Genomic DNA, 19,326 nt, shown 5'->3' on the forward strand with positions numbered 1-19,326 from the left:
GGTCGTTTGCTCATGTTACACTCGTAAACTGTTGCCCCTGCCTTCGTTCGTTGCGCCTTCGGCCTTGTTTGTCTCTTTTTCTTCTTCCCCTAGACACCGATTCGACCGATTTTTCTTCCAAAGAATTTCCAACGGATTCGTTTGATACTCGGAAAAATTCGCCGATCCTTTTTAAACGCGACAGAACGAGCGACTTTGAAGACGTAAATCAACAGGGACGTATACCGACGACGCATTTTAACCGGGTCACTCGTCAGCCTGATTCACGAAACGTGTACTACGATATTTTAGTAGCTTCGAGATTCTCGCGGACGGATAAAAACGTGAGGTTTGTTTCTACAGCGCCACCGAAATTCAGCATAACGCCGGAGGAAGTAATCTACGTGAACGTAGGCGACGGGATAATATTGAACTGCCAAGCGGAAGGTACTCCGACGCCGGAGATCCTGTGGTACAAGGATGCGAATCCCGTGGAACCGTCGTCTATCATCGGGATATTCAACGACGGTACAGAGCTCAGGATCTCGAATATCAAGGACGAAGACATCGGAGACTACACGTGCATCGCGAGAAACGGAGAGGGTCAGATCAGTCACACGGCTCGCGTCATGATCGCTGGTAAGTAACTTGTTTCTTAGACGTTAGGAGCGACAACGGTGCGAAAGCCTCCTCTACCTAACACTCTCGGTATTTTCCATTTTCTCGAAAAACGAACGACGACACTCAATGACGTGGAAATAAAGTAGCCGAAGAGGACCGGAACAATACGCGAAACGTGGTGTAAATGTAAATTTTATAAACACGTTAGTTTTAATTGATGGAATAAAAGAATTACAACTTTAATGGAATTCGATTGATTAATGACCACTCTACATAGCATTCAGTATTATTATTATATTTCATCTCTCCAACATTTGTCGACATTTTCCCTGCTTCACCGTTCAAGATATAACGTCAACGATTATTTAAGAACCTCGTATTTTCATTTAGTCGCGTCACTTTCATAATATCGATGCTGTCAAGAATTTTCATTAACGTCTGCTGTACCTAATAAAGACTCATCTTCGCAGCTGCAGCTTAATCGTTAAAACCTAATCGTAAAAAATCTTCATTTTCTTCGATTAATCCTTCGAGCGTTGATCAAATTTTACTAAAAATACGTATCACGTTTCAGCTAGATCTCTTTATTTCTGAGAGAATTAACGACCGTATCGTGCATGACTTAATAAACGAGAATTTGATAGTACTATTTAACGCGGTAAAAAATTCAGCGCGAACAAATAGAACGCGGAAAAGTTGAAAATATAGAGGAATAGAGAGAGAAATTGGTTGATCAGCTTTAGAGAGGAATTCAGTGAACTCGATAGGTTCGATGTCGTGGTTGGAGAAGAATTTTCCGCGTGCCAATAATTAATATATGGCTTGTTATTAGAAGTTATTAGAAGTTATCGGGATATTTTCGGTAGTCGGTAATCGACCCAGCGTCGATAATGAAATTCCGATAACCGCGAGGCCAGAAAATTCTTCGGTACAAACGGTATGGTTCTTGTTGCTGGATTTGCATCGAAAAGAGCACGGTGGATCTTTGCGATTATCGCTTAAACAAATTCGATATCGAACCTGTATAAATTTGCGCTCGAAATTCCGTGAAAGATATTTTCCAACACATCCGGTAGCGTGATACGCGTGAATCCGACGCGAGCATACGCTGTAAAAGCGTGTATTTACGCGTTGAACAATATTATCAAGGATCGATTCAACACACACTCGCGATAAGAGCTTTCTCGAAGTTCCGGTCAGCGACAGCTACGTTTTAACCGGTGATTTTATGGAAGTTTTTAAAGTCTCGTTTTAACAGAATCGTCCCCAATGGGAGCGTTGGAACCGTCCCCGGTAACGGTATAACTTTTACGCCACTTTTAATCTCCGTACGTCTTTGCAGCGCTCGTAAAATTGACCAGTCGAGCCGTTTCAACTTCTAGGCGAGTTTCCGTGTCCCCGTCGTGGCGCATATTCTAATTAACGAGAATTCTCAGTTATTACCTCGACGAGGCAGCTCGTACGGGAGATTTTCTTGCCGCTGCCCAAGACTTTCGTATAATTTCATGGTACTCTAGGAAGGGATTACTTCCGAGCAAATCCCAAGTGCCGCGTTAAGGCGAACGGAAACAATAATTCTTACAACGTATATCTCGCAAAAACGCTGGAACGGAAATATGAAGAGACGCGACGCGATGGTCAATAAGGGCAATTACAGTTTGCGGAATTACTTCGCGTTCGAGATTAAACTCGATTTAATAGAAAATTATGTTCGTTTCCATAAACCGTTCCACGAATTAAATTCTTATCGTAAATATAGGTCATTCGAGCGACGCGAACCGGTGACGAGCGAATTAAATACCCATCAGGTAATTCGAGAACGCGGCGGAAGTTTAAGGATTCTGAAATTTGGAAATTTACGTTTTCCTCTTCCGCCGAACGATAAAGACTATAGATTGTAATGCAACTCATAAATTGTCCGCTGGTACAAACAGGGGCAATAAAACTCTCGTTAGGCAAAGCGGTTAAAACGAGGCTCGTAGCTGTTAGCCAATTAGGATGTTTCTCGCAGAGGGGCGCGTTAAAAGGCGATTTGTCTTGTTCTCCAGGACGGGGTGGCTCTTTTTGTCTCTCTGACCCTGACTTGTTTTCCAGCAACGGCGCAGATTTGTAAGCTTCGTTACGAGGCCGCGGGAACATTCGTCTTCATCATCGCGGATACGCGCGCTCTCCGCCTCCTTGTAGCGGTTTTGTCGGTTAACGGTTCGTCGATTCGATACGTCGATTCGACTCGAAACTTTGATAATTACCGCGCCAACCCTTATCGAGTTTACACCGGAGGAATGGCACGTCGATGGAAGCTCTTGTAGTCTCGTCGATTTAACGTAAAAGGATGTAAGAGCCTGTCGGAAAAAAGGACATATCGAGTGTTCGTTTAGGTGCATCGCTTTCCAACGTCTCTCGAAAATGGGTCTCGGAGGAGGATCGCTCGAGTTAACCGCACTCGAAGAAATATCCAGAGTTTCAGGGAAGGTACAGCGTGTAATCGACTCGCTCGAAGATCCTCTTGATCCATCGTTGATGGTCGAAAAATCCGGGGGATCGCGGCGCCGAACTCTCCGGGCTTTCCGGCGAGATTTATACGAACGGTCGAAAGTTTCGGACTAATAAACCGTGCCATCCCTGCTCGAGTCTCGGCGCGCAGTCACGAGCTAGCAAAGTAGACGGCTCTCCATCCTCCTCGCGTATAAAACAGCGCCGACAGACTGCACCATTAATGCGGAGGATCCTCGAGCTGGCGAGCCTCGGCCGAACTTGCTCCTCTAGCCGGCGTGAAACTTTTGAATCTGCTCTTTGAATATTTACCGAGTTCCTGCTCCGAAATTCATGCCCGTCGCGCCGACGTTTCACCCGTTTCGAGCCTTTCGAGCGTTTTCACCGAAGACGCTCCTCTCCAATCTCTCACGGTGAAATTGCCGGAAACGATCGTTAAACTCCGGCTGTTTAGAATCTTCTTGCAGTCGGCTGAAAAGAAAAACAGGAAACTCGAATGGTTCTTTATCCGCTTTAGATTGATGTCCATCGTCGATTATTCTTTTATCCCGCGAACTTGCTGGCAAAATGCGCGATCCGCGAATCTTGGATTTATTGCTCTCGAGAACGAAACCGGGTAACTTTCGGTCGAGAGACGGAAAGGAAAACTTTTAAATCGACCTAGTGAATATTTAACGCGCTGCGAGCTTCTGAATTCATCGCGTCTCCGAGCACGTGTCAAAAATTCAACGGAATAATAAGGTAAATAAGAACGATTCTCGAGACTTTCGCACCACGGATCGAATTTAATATTATAATAGAATTATAACGCGTAGCTAGAGACTAACTTGGACGAAGTAAATCCGTTAGGTTGATCGAAATAGAAGCAAGACGGATAAGAAATGCTAGCAAGTTTTATTGGCTCGTTCATCAAGATGCTTGCTTCGAGTTAAAGTCACAAAATCCGCAACAAGCTTGACCGCTGTTTGACGCTCGCGGTTGCGGTTTCCGACCAGCGGATTCGTTCGAGGCGCTTTGTTTCGAAACGAGACACGGAACCAACTGCTACGACAAGCTACCTGCAAGTAGAATCGAAGCGCGATTAATTTTCATCCAAGTTGTCGCCTCGGAAAGTTCGAGAGTCTTCGATCGATTCGCTGAAAGCGCATACGAAGCGTTTCCAAGCGAAACAACCCTTCTAAAGTGCTAACTCGGACACCGTTATGAACAGAAAATTATTTCGGCTATCAATTCGTCTATTTTACGCAAATAAATAGATCCTCCTCGGAATACCGTGTCGAGACTAGTCTGTCTTTGCCGAAGCGAAAAAGTCCGTGTTTCGAAATGCGGAGTGTCTGGCTGTTCCCACGGACACGCAGGAACGATCTTAATTCCTGACGAACGAAGATAGATCGGATTGCGGAAGACACTGCTGAATCCCGCGAAGAAGTTCGGTCTTTTGTCAGCCGAGATCGATTCCTTCCCATTATACGTCAAGATATTCGCCTCGAAGACGACGAAGCTCGCTTTTCCGTCTCTGTCGTCGACACCTCTAGAAAGCCGCAAGTTTTAAAATTCTTCGAGCCAGCGGGAGAGCTCTCGGATATCGATGGAGATATAGCGCACCCTGTTGATCCTTTTTGCCAAGAGTTCGAGCGAAAAAGTCGTCTAGATAAAATGTGCCCGCTCGAATGTCTTTTTCTCACCGCTTCTAACTCTTCTTCTTCTTCTCTGTGGAACTCCTTCGATCCGATTTAAAACTCGCTCGTCCAGTCGCTCGCGATACCTGCCGGTGAATCGAACGAAACGCAAACTTTGACGGGGACCACTGAAAACACTCTGTTTCGTCTCGTTGCACCTCGCAGCCTTCTGCCTCGCGAACGATATTCCAGGAATAACAAACGCGTCCATCATCGATCCATTTATCAACGGCTCCCGATAAATGGAGAATATCCATCTCTCTTTCAATTTGTTTATTTATCGACGTCGCCGTTTCGCGTTGGTTCTCAACGCGATCCACTGGCAACGATGAACAATCGACCAACGAAAATCTCGTTTCGCGATGCGTTTCGGACCCTTTCTGCGCCTGGACTGATCATTTTCGATCAGGATATTGGTTGGCCGACGTATTTCCCGACGTAGCGGTGATGCGAGATGATCGACGTCGACTAAAAGGAATCGTTCGCGTCGATGATGATTGTACTCTGCCGGCTTTCTCGATAGCGTTCGCGTTTCGATCTTTCGAGAGTCGCTTAACTTCGATCGAATTCAAGTAATTCGAGTAGTCGTCGAGTCGATAAAAAAATCCTTCCTAATCCGAGTAGTCGATTCGATGAGAAACTAAAGCATTATCGTTTACAGGTGGAGCGGTGATCACGGGACGGCCACAGAACCAAACGAAGCAGGAGGGCGAAAAAGTGCAATTCTCTTGCGAGGCGAAGGCTCTTCCCGGCAACGTGACTGTGCGATGGTTCCGCGAGGGTGCTCCGGTTACGGAAGTCTCGGATTTGAACACGAGAGTATCCATCAAAGCGGACGGCAGCCTCGTCATCAATCCTGTCAGCGCCGACGACTCTGGCCAGTACCTCTGCGAAGTGACGAACGGCATCGGTGATCCTCAGAGTGCCAGTGCTTATCTCAACGTGGAATGTGAGCGAGGACTTGTTTTTACCGGCTAACCGATTGTCCTGGAAATTTGTCGACTGTGGGTAGCCTAGGCATAGACCCGCCCCGAGACTGTAGCTACGAAGCTGAAAAGTGGTTAGACACGACACGGAGGCGAAATGATCACGACTCGCTCGTTTAGCGTAGAACTATCGAAAAGCAAATGACGATAATGCGGTGATTCTGTTAGAGAAGGGTAGGTCTTTCCTACAGTCGTTCCAGGGCAACTAGTCGAAAACTCGTAACCCAAAATGTCGGCGCATTCGATCCCGCTACGATCCGAGTAATTCCATTTTCAGATTCAGCCAAGGTGACGTTCACGCCGTCGATTCAGTACCTGCCGTTCCGTTCGGCCGGCGTGGTCCAGTGTTACATAAAAGCGAACCCACCCCTTCAGTACGTGACCTGGTCGAAGGACAAGCGACTGCTCGAGCCTTATCAGACTAAAGAAATCGTTGTGATGAACAATGGCTCCCTGCTGTTTACACGGGTCAATGAGAAGCATCAGGGCGTGTACACCTGCACGCCTTACAACGCGCAGGGCACGCACGGTAGTTCCGGCCCGATGCAAGTCCTAGTACGGAATCCGCCTGTGTTCACCGTCGAGCCGGAACCGGTCTATCAGAAGAAGATCGGCGAAACCGTCGAGATGTATTGCGAAGCTCAAGAGGCCGAAGGCACGCAGAAACCCACGATACAATGGCATCGGGTACGCTCGCTTTAACGCCGCGTTCGCGCTGCTTAATCGATTAATTTCATTCAATTGCTTAGAGAGACGGCGCGCCGATACAACGTAATCGAGCCAAGATCGTCGGCGGCAATTTAACGATCGAGAGCCTTCGACGTTCCGACTTTGGTTTCTATCAATGCGTCGCGTCCAACGAGGTGGCTACCATATCCGCTTCGACGCAGCTGATCGTCGAGGGCGCTCAACCTCACGCGCCTTACAACGTGTCCGCGACAGCCACCGAATTCTCGGTCACGTTGACTTGGTTGCCGGGTTATTCCGGCGGACCCGATTACAAACAAGATTACACCATTTGGTAAGTTCCTTCGCTGCTCATGATTCGAGCCGCCTTCATCGAATTGCCTGTAAGGAACGAAATTTCTCTCGAGCAAAGATCGCTGAGTCGATCTCGTTTGACGCAGGTACAGAGAGTCGGGCACGTCGGAATGGAAAACGATTCCGGTGACCCCGTCCGGTAGCACAACGGTGACGATCAACAGCCTGACGCCAGGTACGCTGTACGAGTTCCAAGTGATCGGCAAGAACGCTCTGAGCGATGGCATGTTGAGCAAAGTCATTACCGTCAGGACGCTTGGTAATCACCACTTTCTTCTCTTACTCCCCTCTATCGTAAAAGAATACTATTTCGGAATTCTTGCATCCCATATTAATCGACTAATATATTGCGTACCTCCTATGCAATCTTTTTCACTCAATTTTTCCAACGCTTCATCCTCGAAGACGTGGCACTGACGAACTCGGCAACTCCATCCTCGAGTGCGGGTCAAGCTGCAGCCACGGATCAAAACGGTAAGATCATCGATCGCTTCGGATCGCGTGTACTTTTTACACGAAATTATCTTTTTAAGTTACACGAGTTGAAACGTTCGATATTATCTTGCAAAACGATGCAAATAAGAATTAAGATGCTGGAAAATATTCGTTTCTGAACTGATCGTTTTAATTATTCGAGGTTGTTAAAACGCGAAGGAAAAGAAACGAAGTAGATACAGCTTGGAGGTATAATTAGAAATGCTGATTTACCACTTAGAAAGGTAGAAATGTTGCCACCTACAGATACAATAGCTGCAATTAGAAGCGAGCAAGTAGCACTCAGGTTGTAAGGAGGGCAAGGTAAAGCAGCATCGAAATAAGTCGAGGCGAGGAATAGAAGCGGCAACTGAAATCAAAGGGACGAGATCTTGTATTCGAACGCGATCGAGCATGAAACCGTTCGTTCGACTAGAGACTCTCCCTAAAAACGGGCTCGTTTCGATTCGCTAACAAAGAATCTTGGTTGAACGATTTCGTAAAGATGCCTCGGGAAGCTCTTCTTCTTCTTCTTCTCCTTGAGACCGATTTCCACCAAGAGCTTTGCCCTGGAAACACCGATTCTGCGCTACAATTTCAAAGTTACGTTGAAACTTTGCACGAAAAAGGTAGAGACAGCGTGAAAGAGAAAGGAGAACGAAGATTTCCGTCGCGACTTATCGTATCGGAAAACCCATCGAGCCGTTCATTCTGTTTCCGCTTTTATTTCCTTCCCTCGAATCCGCCGGTTCATTGCCTTCCATTTGTACACACGGTACCGTGATTTTTCCGCGCCAGGCTTGTACAGATTTTTATCCGTTGCCCGTTTCAAATAAGAGAACAGAGAAGAGATCAATGATCTCTTTCGTTTCGAGCGCACGATTCTTTACAATTTCGAATCGTTACGGTACTCGTTCGAAGACAACGAAAAACTCGATGGCCGCGAGAAATTTCTTGGATCGTTAGGAAAACCTACGGCGAACGTTACTTGTTAGGTCCGATTGTCCATTCTCTTCCTTTCCCTAGAATATTTCCGGTATTTATTTCGCTCTCGGAACGAAAAGAAAATATTTCAAATTATTCGTCCCGATTATTCGCGCATCGTTATTTCTTCTCGCCCGTAAATCTCTATCTCTCTAAATCTTTATTTCATACATCTGTACTCGAATCGTAATCCCGTGGGATAGCGAAACGTGTCTCGATCCGGCCATTTTTCCAGCATTTCCATATTAATAACGGACGGCCTCGGGATCAGGAGTCGCCGTCGCTAATAATCCACGGACGAACGGCGTATCGCGACTGAACTTTTACCGTAACCCTCTCTGTTTCGTCGACGAACGTCCACCTCTGTCGACCTTTCTTCAATTTCCGTCTTTCTTTTTATTTCTCGTCCACGTTCGTTCGTCGCCGTCTACGCATCGGCGGTCTCGAAACTCGTTAGCCAGCCTCGAGTAACGCGATTACAGCCAGCTTAACGAGAATTCCGGTGAATCGGATTCGCGAGGATCCTCCAGGTTCCGTGGACTCTTTCCGCGACCCATTATTACGGCACGACCCTCGATAATCAACTTTCCACCTGTATCGATTCTTTTATGATTTTCCGCGTTTGCCATTTCCTTTTTTCTCCTTTTCCCTCGTTTCAGACATCTTAAATTATAATACACTCGTGTTACTGACCACGAACAACCCAGCGTTCCCAATTACGCGCCCTGCAGATATTCGTTTTCTCGTTCTTTCACTCGCGCCTTTCGTTCGGTTCATACCAACACACCGTGTCCCGAAGAACGAATGTGCGGCAGTCGCGTTAAATTAAATTCTGCCTCAGTAGAAATATCAGTATTTAGACCGACGACCATGAATCCATCGAAATATTAAAAATTAACTTTCCAATATGAGCTTCCGAGCTATCGTTTGGAACCGTTAGCCCGAAATTGTTATTTCACCAGATGAAATTCATAATATCGAACATCGACGACTGTCGGACTAACGGGTTAAACGTGATTGCGTCGACAAACGGCTTTTTGCGAACACGATAATATGCATGATTTGACGGCGCGTGGCAGCATCAAAGGTTCGGTTATATTTCTTTTTTCGCATCAGCGTGATTAAAGACAGTAAGAGGGAAAATTAATGCGCGTACGCGTGTACAGGTGTGTACGTGTTTACTCGTTTACGCGTTCGTTACTGCACACGGAGGTGTTCGCGTGGTCGACAATTTATTCGTCGTAGCGGAAATGAAGTTAACAAATACGGACATTGTAAATACCGCAGAAACAATCGCAGAAATATCGGCCACCTAGCGACCGGCTACACTTTTCCATCGCGAACGCCATTTATTCGCGCTGTGCACCGCTTGCTGTTTAACGTACGCAAATAATCGCGAATATTGTGTCGGAATTGAACGCGGTCCGCGAGCCAGGCTTTATTTTCTATTTTTTTATTTTTACCCCCCGATCGTTAGGTTATTTTTTTTTCTTGTTTGTTTATTTTTGGTTTCCCCTGTTTCCGATGGTTTTTGCAATTAAACGAAACGACGGCAAATAAATCTTGACGAGCCGTAACGAGCTGGTACACGATCGCCCTCGTCGGGTTGGTTCTGGCCGGTCGTGGACCGACGATATTGATGCAACCGTTCACGATGGAATCGGAGACGCGTGAGCTCATCTTCTTTCGTCACCGCTCGCGTGCATAATGTTACGGGCCTAATTACTTCCGGACCTCGTTCGCCAGCCTTATTAGCGGCCGTATTTCCAATTACCAGCGTCGTTGTTTCTCCCGTAATCGCAGAATTACGCGTTGGAATGCGCCACGCGAACAAAGAGACGCTGCTCTAGAAACAAATGACGGTACTCGTCTTGAGCTCGTTGCGAATGCCGTTGGATCATGTACTTCATCGAACACGTCCTTCGTTCTAGCGTTTCTATTAATCTCTCGTTTGAATCGTCAGGATCAAAGCCAGGTCCTCCTAGGAATCTCACGGTGACGGAAGTCAACAACGGTTTTCTGATCACCTGGCAACCTCCTCTGGAACGTAGTCACCTGATCCATCACTACAACATCCAATACAAGACGGACGGACCCTGGAAAACGCTCAACAAGGGACAAATCCGACCCGAGGAAACCAGCTATTTGGGTACGACATTGTTTCGCTGCCGCTCTGTTGTTTCTCGACGTCCCTTAATTATTAAAGACACTGTACCACGAACGAGATGAAATCGTTATCCTTAAACGAAGAAATTTCGCTGGTTTTCTGTTCCATGGTGTCCTCTGGGGTGCAGTGAAGAATCTGGTCGGTGGTAGGACCTACTATTTCCAAGTGTACGCCAACTCGATCTCGGAGAAGAATTACGGGGTCAGCGAGCAGGTGAAATTTCCGGTGCCTGCTCGAGTGAAGCACAAGGCGATCACCGCGGGCGTCGTCGGTGGTATACTCTTCTTCATCGTCGCGATCATCCTGAGCATATGCGCGGTGAAGATTTGCAATAAGCGGAAAAGACGAAAACAGGAAAAAGGTAGGAGCGTGCCGCCGATGGAACACCGACACGCGTCGATTCTTCGTTGTTTCTTCTAGTCTGGCCTGCGCCTGGGCTCTTGGTCGTGTCCTCTTCTTCGCCACGTTTCCCTCTGCCGACGTCTCGCGCATTAACCCGATTAAGGATCGTTTGGTGCCGCTTTGTTCGAATAAACGATCGAGTCGCGATTTGTTTCTACTCGTGCTCGAGAGAGAGTTACGTAAACGTAGCTTCGAAGGAGGCAATTGTGAATTACGTAAACGTAATTCGAAGATCGAAGGATTTAGTCGGGAATTACGTGAAAGTACCTTCCGTTAAAAATCGCGGTAGAGATCAATTGAATTGGAAAGGAGAGGACAACGACCCGGTAACGCAGGAGCTGGGCGAGCGGCTGTGAACCTGAATGCTTACCCGTTTAACATAATCTTGTAACATTGTAGAACTGCTTTCAGCGTATAGTATGGTGGCCTGCCGGGTCACCGACGCCAGGAACGGCGCAGGGCAGGGGCCCCAAGGAACAGTGCCTTTGAAAAAGTGAGTGTCCATCACTGGAACTTCTATCTTATTTTACAAGCAGGTTCAGATTTATCTAATTTAAAGATTCCCTCGATGAGGATCGCTCAAAGATTAATATCGAATCGAGGCCGTAGACTAATGGGGTCGCACCTGCATTCGCCTAACCTTTGTTTGCTTTCGTAGGCCTGAATACAGGTATTAAGCTTAGAAAAGTATTTCCTAACGAGGAAGCGTAGGACGACGTTTGTCGATACAGGTGCGACCTCGAAGAGATATACATCAATCACTTAGGTTTAGTCAGAGCTAGCAATTAAGTCCACTCCACCCCCTCTTTACGAGCATTAGGCGACCGAAGCACCGCAAGCATTTACGAAACCTCTCACGAGTAATCGATAGCGAACAAAATTATTCGAGCTGTGTACCAGATTACGCATATACATTTTGTAGAGAGCGTGTCGTGTAGCAACTTCGGGTACAAGTAATTTTTATTACGTGCATAGTCGAAAGTGCGAGGTTTCTTTTCGGAGATAATCAATTTTCAGAATTTAATTGGTACATCGACGAACAAATTGAGCGGTTCTAGAGAAAATGGGATTTTCGGGGAAGGATACTCCATACGTGGGGATCTTCTTCCCTTGCATCTGCATTTTCTCGCTGCTTCGTCTTGTACCATAAGTTACACGACACCTTGTGTTATCACCGAAATACCAAGATATATAGATATATATTTACATGACGAGGGTAGCGTTCGTTCGATAACGCTTTGGGTCGAAATAGAATTATCTCATTCGCGAATAAACTCGAGAAAATAGTTAAAAGTTTCAGTTAGCGAACGAACGTTGCCGTAATATGACATATCTTTGAGTCACCAAACGAGAGACGCGAAAGGGAATCGTTTATTCCCTCCTCCCGTCGTCTCGGTCCACTATAACGAAACAGCGGTCACTTCCCCCAGCCCCTGTATCTAGAAAGAAAAACTAATATAGGATAAACGAAGAACAGGACAGTAAAATAAAAAAAAGTACTAAATAGAACTAAATAGAGGAACCCTCTTTTGATCTTGCGTCGTAAATAAGAGAACGCGAGCCGCGTAGATGCGATGAAAAACCGGCAGACTAAACCGCAGCAGCAGAGGTATTTTGGACGAGGTTGGAGAACGATTCGTTTCTGTTGATCCACGCATCCAATTCGAGCGTGTGTCTGTCTTTGCGAGTGCATTACCGCCTTCTTTTCGGGCTAGACCAGGTCTGGGCAACTCGCGTAGCTTCGCAATTACGCGCAAAGCGCTTAAGCGGCACTTTCCTCGGTAATATCAGACCGCCGGTATTAAAAGCAGTGCAAAGTCTATCTATAGTCTAGGTAACATTAGAGTATATTAACGCTAGTATTATCAAATTGAACGATAGAAGAAGACTAGCTACTCTAGAGTTACATAGAAATTACACTAGAAATACACTGTAAGCAAGAATTTGCAGTGTTACGTATTTTGTGACTACATTCTACCGTTAAGCTTCTTTCGTTGTTCTAATATAGTAGCAATAATATATTCTGACACTTTATCGATGTAACCTAGGCTATATTCCGTAATTATCGTAGTTTGTCAGCACGTGACGCTGTCTGCTCCGCATCAAGTTGCCCAGGCCCCCTTGTTAGAGCGAACAATCGAGCGATACCTTTGCGTTCGAGCTGGTCCGAATAGTTCCTGCATCTCGATTTTCGTGCCAAATAACTCGAGGTTCGCCGAGTTATTCGATTCGCGTCAAATAGTTCGAGCTCACCACTGCTGGAATTTTCTCCCTTGTTACGGGATGATTTAATTTCCGGCAAGGAACGTACGAATCGTAGAAACCAGTGGAATGTGGCGTGGGACTCTGACGGATATATTCCTCTTTTTTCCCTGTCGTGCAATTGATACTTATTCGTGAACCCAATCCACGTTTTTAGAAACCTGGCTGAAATTTCTGCTCATACCGTTGCCGTACAATATTACTCAAAATAGACGCATCACATATTTATGACGGAAGAAATTTGTTGATTAATACGATTGCATCGTTATCGGTATACGATGATTTCTAACAGGCAAGCGGTGTTTAACTTTATCAAGTGTTCGTAAAGTGAAGGATGATGGAATTCCCTCGATTACACGTTACATGTATAATCCACGTCTATAATCCACGTCAATGACTTCCGCAGAACACGTTATTGAGTCCATAACGTTCAAAGGGGTGACTGATCCTTAAGCCTTAGGCGATCACATGAACAGCTGGTCACATGACAGTATACATATACGAACATGCGAGTGTACACGATCGTATACGTAGCGAGTACCATCAAGTGGTAAGAGATCATTTACATTGACGTTTGCTGTGATGCCAGATGAGCCAAGATCGAAGACCTCTTACCGTTAATTGCGCTTACTTTGTACACGATCCTCTGTGCGCCCACGATCGAACACGGCACCAGATTCTCGCTACAGTACACGTTTGCGAAACCGAAGCTTCGCGTTACGAACGATTTTCCAATTTCTTCCGCCATAAAAGAGCCACATCTTGCCCGAGACAGCCTGTGCAACGGTAAGAAAAGTAATCGAGTCTACGAACGAAAGTCGGATCAGATCGAACGCGATTCGCTCGAGCCCATCGCTCGTGTTCCGTCGCGTTAGCGTGCAGCTTCCGTCGTCGCAACCGAGCGTAAACGAGGAACGGAGAGTTTGTACGAACGATACAACGGGAGTATGTGTTCGAGAACGAGAAAACGATCGCACGGAAACGCACGCTCGCCGACGTCGTCGCATTTTCCCGCAGAACCGTACGTACGTATTTGAAAATCGGCCTCGATAACCGAGGTGTACAGCTTTGAAATCACGCCAAGCGGACTCTGCGCGTGCAGCAGAGCGGGTACTCGACCAACCGTTATGATTTCCATCGTGGCATCCAAAAGTCCACAATACGACTGCAGTGATGCCTATTCTGGATCGTATGTCGCCTTTTGTTTCCCCGCGACGAGCCATTTCGTTTGTCGTTCCACCCTCGTTTCTTCTCCTCTCACCCATATTTTTTTTTCTTTCGTTTGCTTTTTTTTCTTTTTTGTTTTTTACTTCTTTCCACCCTCTTTCATTTTTTCTTCCCGTTCGTTCACCCTTATCGCTGCCTTTATCGAAGGTATCGCGGATAATTCATTCATCCTCCTCTTCATTTTCATCGACGCCCTTTTATTTTATGAACCTTTTGCTCTCGAATCGCCGACACGTCGAATCATCCACTCTTTTTTCTGTTACACTCGGATCTGTCGCGAGGGTGTCTTTTAATCCGGGACTCGCTCCGAAACGAATTCGAAAGAGATTCGTCGATTGATCCGTCTCGAAACTATAAATTCCCCGATGTACATCCGCCGTGATAGAAATGCCATCGTTTGCATTAATGTAATTAATGCTGGCTCGATGCGCGCGTGACTCGAACGCCGTTGGCAGTTCGATAAATCTTTCTCGGGATTAAAATTAATTCGAACGCTGTACGTGATTCGACGCGGTAAAATATCGACGAAGGTGCTCGCGATTGCTTCGCCGCGATCGATGGATCGGTGACGGAGAATATATCGCGAGACTCGCAGCGAATATATCGCCGACATCGAAGAAACGTATTACGAGCATTTCTTTCGTCCTTAATCGCCCTCGCGACATGTCCTCTTATCGGTGAACCGTTTCAGCGTTTGTCACGAAGCGAGTCGATAATGCACGTTTCTACCTACACGTATATCCAGAACGGGCTGGACGGTTCAGCCACTGCCAAGATTATCGCTCACAGGCCCGGATTCGTAGTCGCGTGTACTTTCTATATTCTGGCAAAGTTCGATGTCGTTTAAGATGTTCGAGAAGGAAACGAGCAGACTACGAACACGGTCCTGATCGAACATCGATGATCGACGTTCGAGGATCGCGGTTAGAGCAAGGATCAGAAGAGAGCCAACGCGAACTAACCCTTTGCCTTACGATCTTATTTCAGACACGTCACCCATCCGGAGAGCTAGAATACGACGCGAACTCGTAAGGCAAAGAGTTAAAGAATTTTGCCGGGAATCGAGAGACCTCGGAGAGAAAGAGCTCCCAAAGAATTTTTGCAAAACGAATTATCGAAAGAGCGTCGAACGAAACGCGTCGCGTCGAAGATTCGCAACCGCTCTCTCTCCCAGTGTTTCTCGCACGAACGGCAAATTAACGCGGATAGTGTATCGAGAGAAAACGCATTTAAGAAAGGCGAAGAATATAAGCAGAGCTAGATAAATGAAAGAAAAGAAAAGAAAAAAACGTGGGCGTCTCTTGTCCTCCTCTCTCTCTGTGTTTTCTGTAGGTCGACAAATCTAAACGCGTGCGGCGAGTCAGTCTCGACGCTGACCCGTTGCAGCCCGTTGAATCCGCAACTACCACCACCACCACCACAACCTCTTCATCAACCACCACTTCCTACGCAAGTAACCACCCCCGCCACTGCCACCTCGGAGCCGGTCCACGAGCAGGCCCCCCCGAACCGTGATCGTGACCATCACGCGCTCCACCTCGATAATCGAGATTACGAGAGCGTGTTTATCATAGAGAGGCGGAACAGTAAGCCTAACCTCCGCTAGCCACACTGAAAGATAAAACCAAGTACTATCACTGCTACTACTAATACTGCTACTATTACTACTACCACTACTACCATTTTACTGCTACTACCATCGTTACTGCGTTATCCGAGACCAACAACGGTTGCTCCCGAGACCATGAGAATACGAACTCGTCTACGATAATACATGTATGTGTTTGTGTGTGTGTCCGATACACTTAACCGACAACGATCGATCGATCGGTCGTCGTTGATCGATCGAGCGACTTAACTACTTGCTGGGACTCGATCCGTTACTACTACCGTTACTACTACTACTACTTACCTACCTACTGTACGATCCACCGTTAACCACTGCTACTACTACCGCTACTACTTACTATACGAGGCCTACAGCTCTGCAATGTTACCTGCTAGGACCTACTAATCTACCACTACCATCTACTACTATCTACTACTTAGGATGATTGTCATGACCGTAGATGAGATCAGCAAATACAGGCAATACAGCTAGGAGTCACACTAGTAACATCCAGTCAGTACCCTAAAATACCTTCGTTCGGCGGATTTAGGGAGTACATAGATAAGAGACGAGGCAAGACGGTATAGATTTCTCCTTTTTTTAGTACAGTTTCTCAAACGATTGATTATTTCGGTGTACGAGCATTCGTTCACCGACACGAAATATCGAGGATAATTCAGGATTTGTAGGGTAGATGGTAGTCACCGAACGTCTGCCGAAAAATCGATCGTTTTAGAGTTACAACAAATTCTTCTTAGTTTTACTTAAAACGTTCTGCGTGTTCTTTCCTTTCTACCTATCTTGTATCATAGAAGTGCGAGCTTTGCGTGTTTCTTACTTACAGATTAGAATAGCGAGCTGGCGTTATGAAGTTTTTGCTAGATTTACGATGTTAGAAATTTTGTAGAAATCGAAATCGAAAATCGACTCTGCGTACCTTTCTCTCGATCGATTTAATTACCACCGATCTTATAAATCCTGAATTCCTAGTCAGAATCATTTAGCCTAAATAAAATACTGTCTCCGTCGATTCGCGATCTGTTCAATGTTCATTCTCGATCTCGCCTCGATCGCAATCACATCGTATCTCATAGCTCAACTTTATATTCGTTCACGTTTTCGTTTTCTTTCGTTTCTCTCAGTCTTACGATCTCTTTCTTCTCTCTTATCCTTTTTATTCACTCTCGCTCGCTCCTATTCGTCGTTCCACATTGCTCGCCAGAAAACAAAACCAATTCATTCTTGCAACGTTGTCGTCTCTCGTTGTGCCACTTGCTCAATCGATAGACGATAATTAAGGGTCCAAGTGAAATCGGTGGTTCGTTATCGTGGATAAAGTAAACGAACACTGAATCCATCGATCTCGTTTTGATCCACTTTGCTCGTGTATATTCAAATTTCATGGACTCCGCGCAACATTCTTTTGTTCTTGTATCAGTAGATGCACTGTACCGATACGACTCTTCTTGGAAATTCAATCGGTAGTTTGCTTCATTTTTTACAAACATCTCGGATCGATCCTGGCGAACCTGTCGCGTTTCCGAATTAATCGATACACGGTTCACTTAATAACAGACTGCGGATACTCTTTGTTTATCAAAATTCGCCAGTATGGATCTTCGCTGTTAATCTCTCACATTTTAGCTCTTCCTTTCTTCACCGTCACGAAATCGTTCACGATAGTACTCGACGAAAACGGCTACTACATGCGCCAACTCGTTCGCTTTTTCGACTTTTCTCTTTTTCTCTTTATCTTTCTCACGTAGCATGTCACGCTTCACCGAGCATGACCGACGAAAGAGATGCAATTACGATAGTAATCACAACCAGGATGCTTTCCATCGATCGAAATTATTAATCGTACCCTTCATGTGTGTTCTTTTACTGTTTTACAGTCTATCGATTTTAGACGAGCCGTAAAAAGACGCGTTCACGCTCGAACACTCGGACCTAAAGCAAGCATTAGAGGTAAGCCGCTCTTGCTGCGGCTCTACCCTCCCCTCTCTATCGTCCCTTAAAAGATAACTGCATCCATACACGATTTTCTCATTGTTGTGTCCGTGGTTTGATCGTTTACAGGACAATCCTCGATGTACGATTTGCTCAGTCTCCCTTTTATAATCGATGAACGTTCTCGTTTTATTATGCTTCACCACCCTCCTTCTTTCCGATCGTTTCAATTCTATATACAGGACGTGCCAAGTCACCTGCGCGGGTTATAATTACTTTTTGATCGAAGAGGGAAATGTAAATGTTAAATGACAACGTTGAAACGACGTAGAAAGCCGAAAAGTACGGTTCCATTATTTTCTTTGTTACTTTAACGCGCTCTAAATAACACGGATTAAAAGTTACGAAAAAAACTGCCGTTTTCTTGCGCATCGTTGCATTTTTAACAGAAGTACGAGACGAACAATGCCTTTTTTCTGACCATTCGTTTCGATCATCGATCAAGAAGTATTTAAAGCTCGGGTAAATTGCGTGACTCGCTCCGTATTTGCATCGTCTCACAAGAACCCCTTTTCGATCCATTCACCCGTTCTTTCTTTCGTTTCTTTTCGTTTCCGTGTACCGTACAAGTCACGTCAGTCAGCCATCGATCGTGATTTACGATTTTCTTTTTCCTTTCTTTGAAGTATATCGCGTTGAGAACGCTCGACGGAAGGGACCAAAAGTTTCCGCTTCGCGATGCCGGCCGGGAAAAGCGCGCGAGCCATGGGAACCCGTGCGTTATCTATTTGCTCCCTAAACACCACCGCCTAGAAAGTAACGTTCGGTTATTTAGCATTATATTTCTTATTATTATTATCGCCACGATATTGTTTTTTGTGAATGTAATCGTTGTGTTACAACATTCTCTCTCCCTCATCTTTCCTTGCTGCCGGACCCGAAGGAGGAGAAAAGGTGACGAGTTTCGGAGCACCTAAATCCACGATTGCTATCACTAAAAAAAAAAGAAAAGCAAAAATACAAAATATTGGACAATGAGATCTAAAAAAAAAAATAAGAAAAAATTGATATATACACACACAAAAAAAAGAAAAGAAAAAATTCAAAAAAAAAAAAGAAAAAAGAGATTAAGATCCACTCACTGGCAACGCGCCTACCCACCCACGATCCACGTCACGCCCGACCACTCGTGCACCGGAATGCGCATGAGCATGCCTTCCCCGCCTGCATCCATTATTCGTTATTATACGTACACGTAATTAATTCTTAATAATTATCTTGTACGTTTAACTCTGTACGTCTGCCTTTTCGTTATTTTGTTCTCCTAGCTCCTCGTTTTCCTTTCTGTTCGTGTTAACGTTGCGTGTTGTTTTTTTTTTGTTTTACGTGGTTGTTGCACGTTCTTGCTGTATACGACGATCGTTCCACATCGTCGGAGGGAACCAGTTAACT

General features: G+C 45.6%; 1 protein-coding gene across 29 annotated transcripts in view; it reads left to right on the top strand.

Moving 5' to 3' along the window:
• LOC100878007 (protein turtle) overlaps positions 1-19,326 on the top strand; it is a 136,890-nt gene that overhangs the window by 109,283 nt on the left and 8,281 nt on the right. For 15 of the 29 annotated variants that reach the window (XM_076533488.1, XM_076533496.1, XM_076533497.1 and 12 more), the window contains 9 exons: positions 343-618; positions 5,434-5,721; positions 6,036-6,445; positions 6,508-6,779; positions 6,886-7,058; positions 7,205-7,273; positions 10,221-10,406; positions 10,552-10,785; positions 11,226-11,319. In XM_076533488.1, the coding sequence (XP_076389603.1) occupies positions 343-618; positions 5,434-5,721; positions 6,036-6,445; positions 6,508-6,779; positions 6,886-7,058; positions 7,205-7,273; positions 10,221-10,406; positions 10,552-10,785; positions 11,226-11,319 (2,002 nt within the window). Of the gene's footprint in view, positions 1-342; positions 619-5,433; positions 5,722-6,035; positions 6,446-6,507; positions 6,780-6,885; positions 7,059-7,204; positions 7,274-10,220; positions 10,407-10,551; positions 10,786-11,225; positions 11,320-15,647; positions 16,092-17,819; positions 17,893-18,560; positions 19,172-19,326 lie in introns of those variants that run through there. The other 14 variants (XM_076533504.1, XM_076533494.1, XR_013038722.1 and 11 more) reach the window with 13 other exon arrangements.

This window comes from Megachile rotundata, chromosome 7, assembly GCF_050947335.1.
Source record: "Megachile rotundata isolate GNS110a chromosome 7, iyMegRotu1, whole genome shotgun sequence".
Lineage (NCBI taxonomy): Eukaryota > Metazoa > Arthropoda > Insecta > Hymenoptera > Megachilidae > Megachile > Megachile rotundata.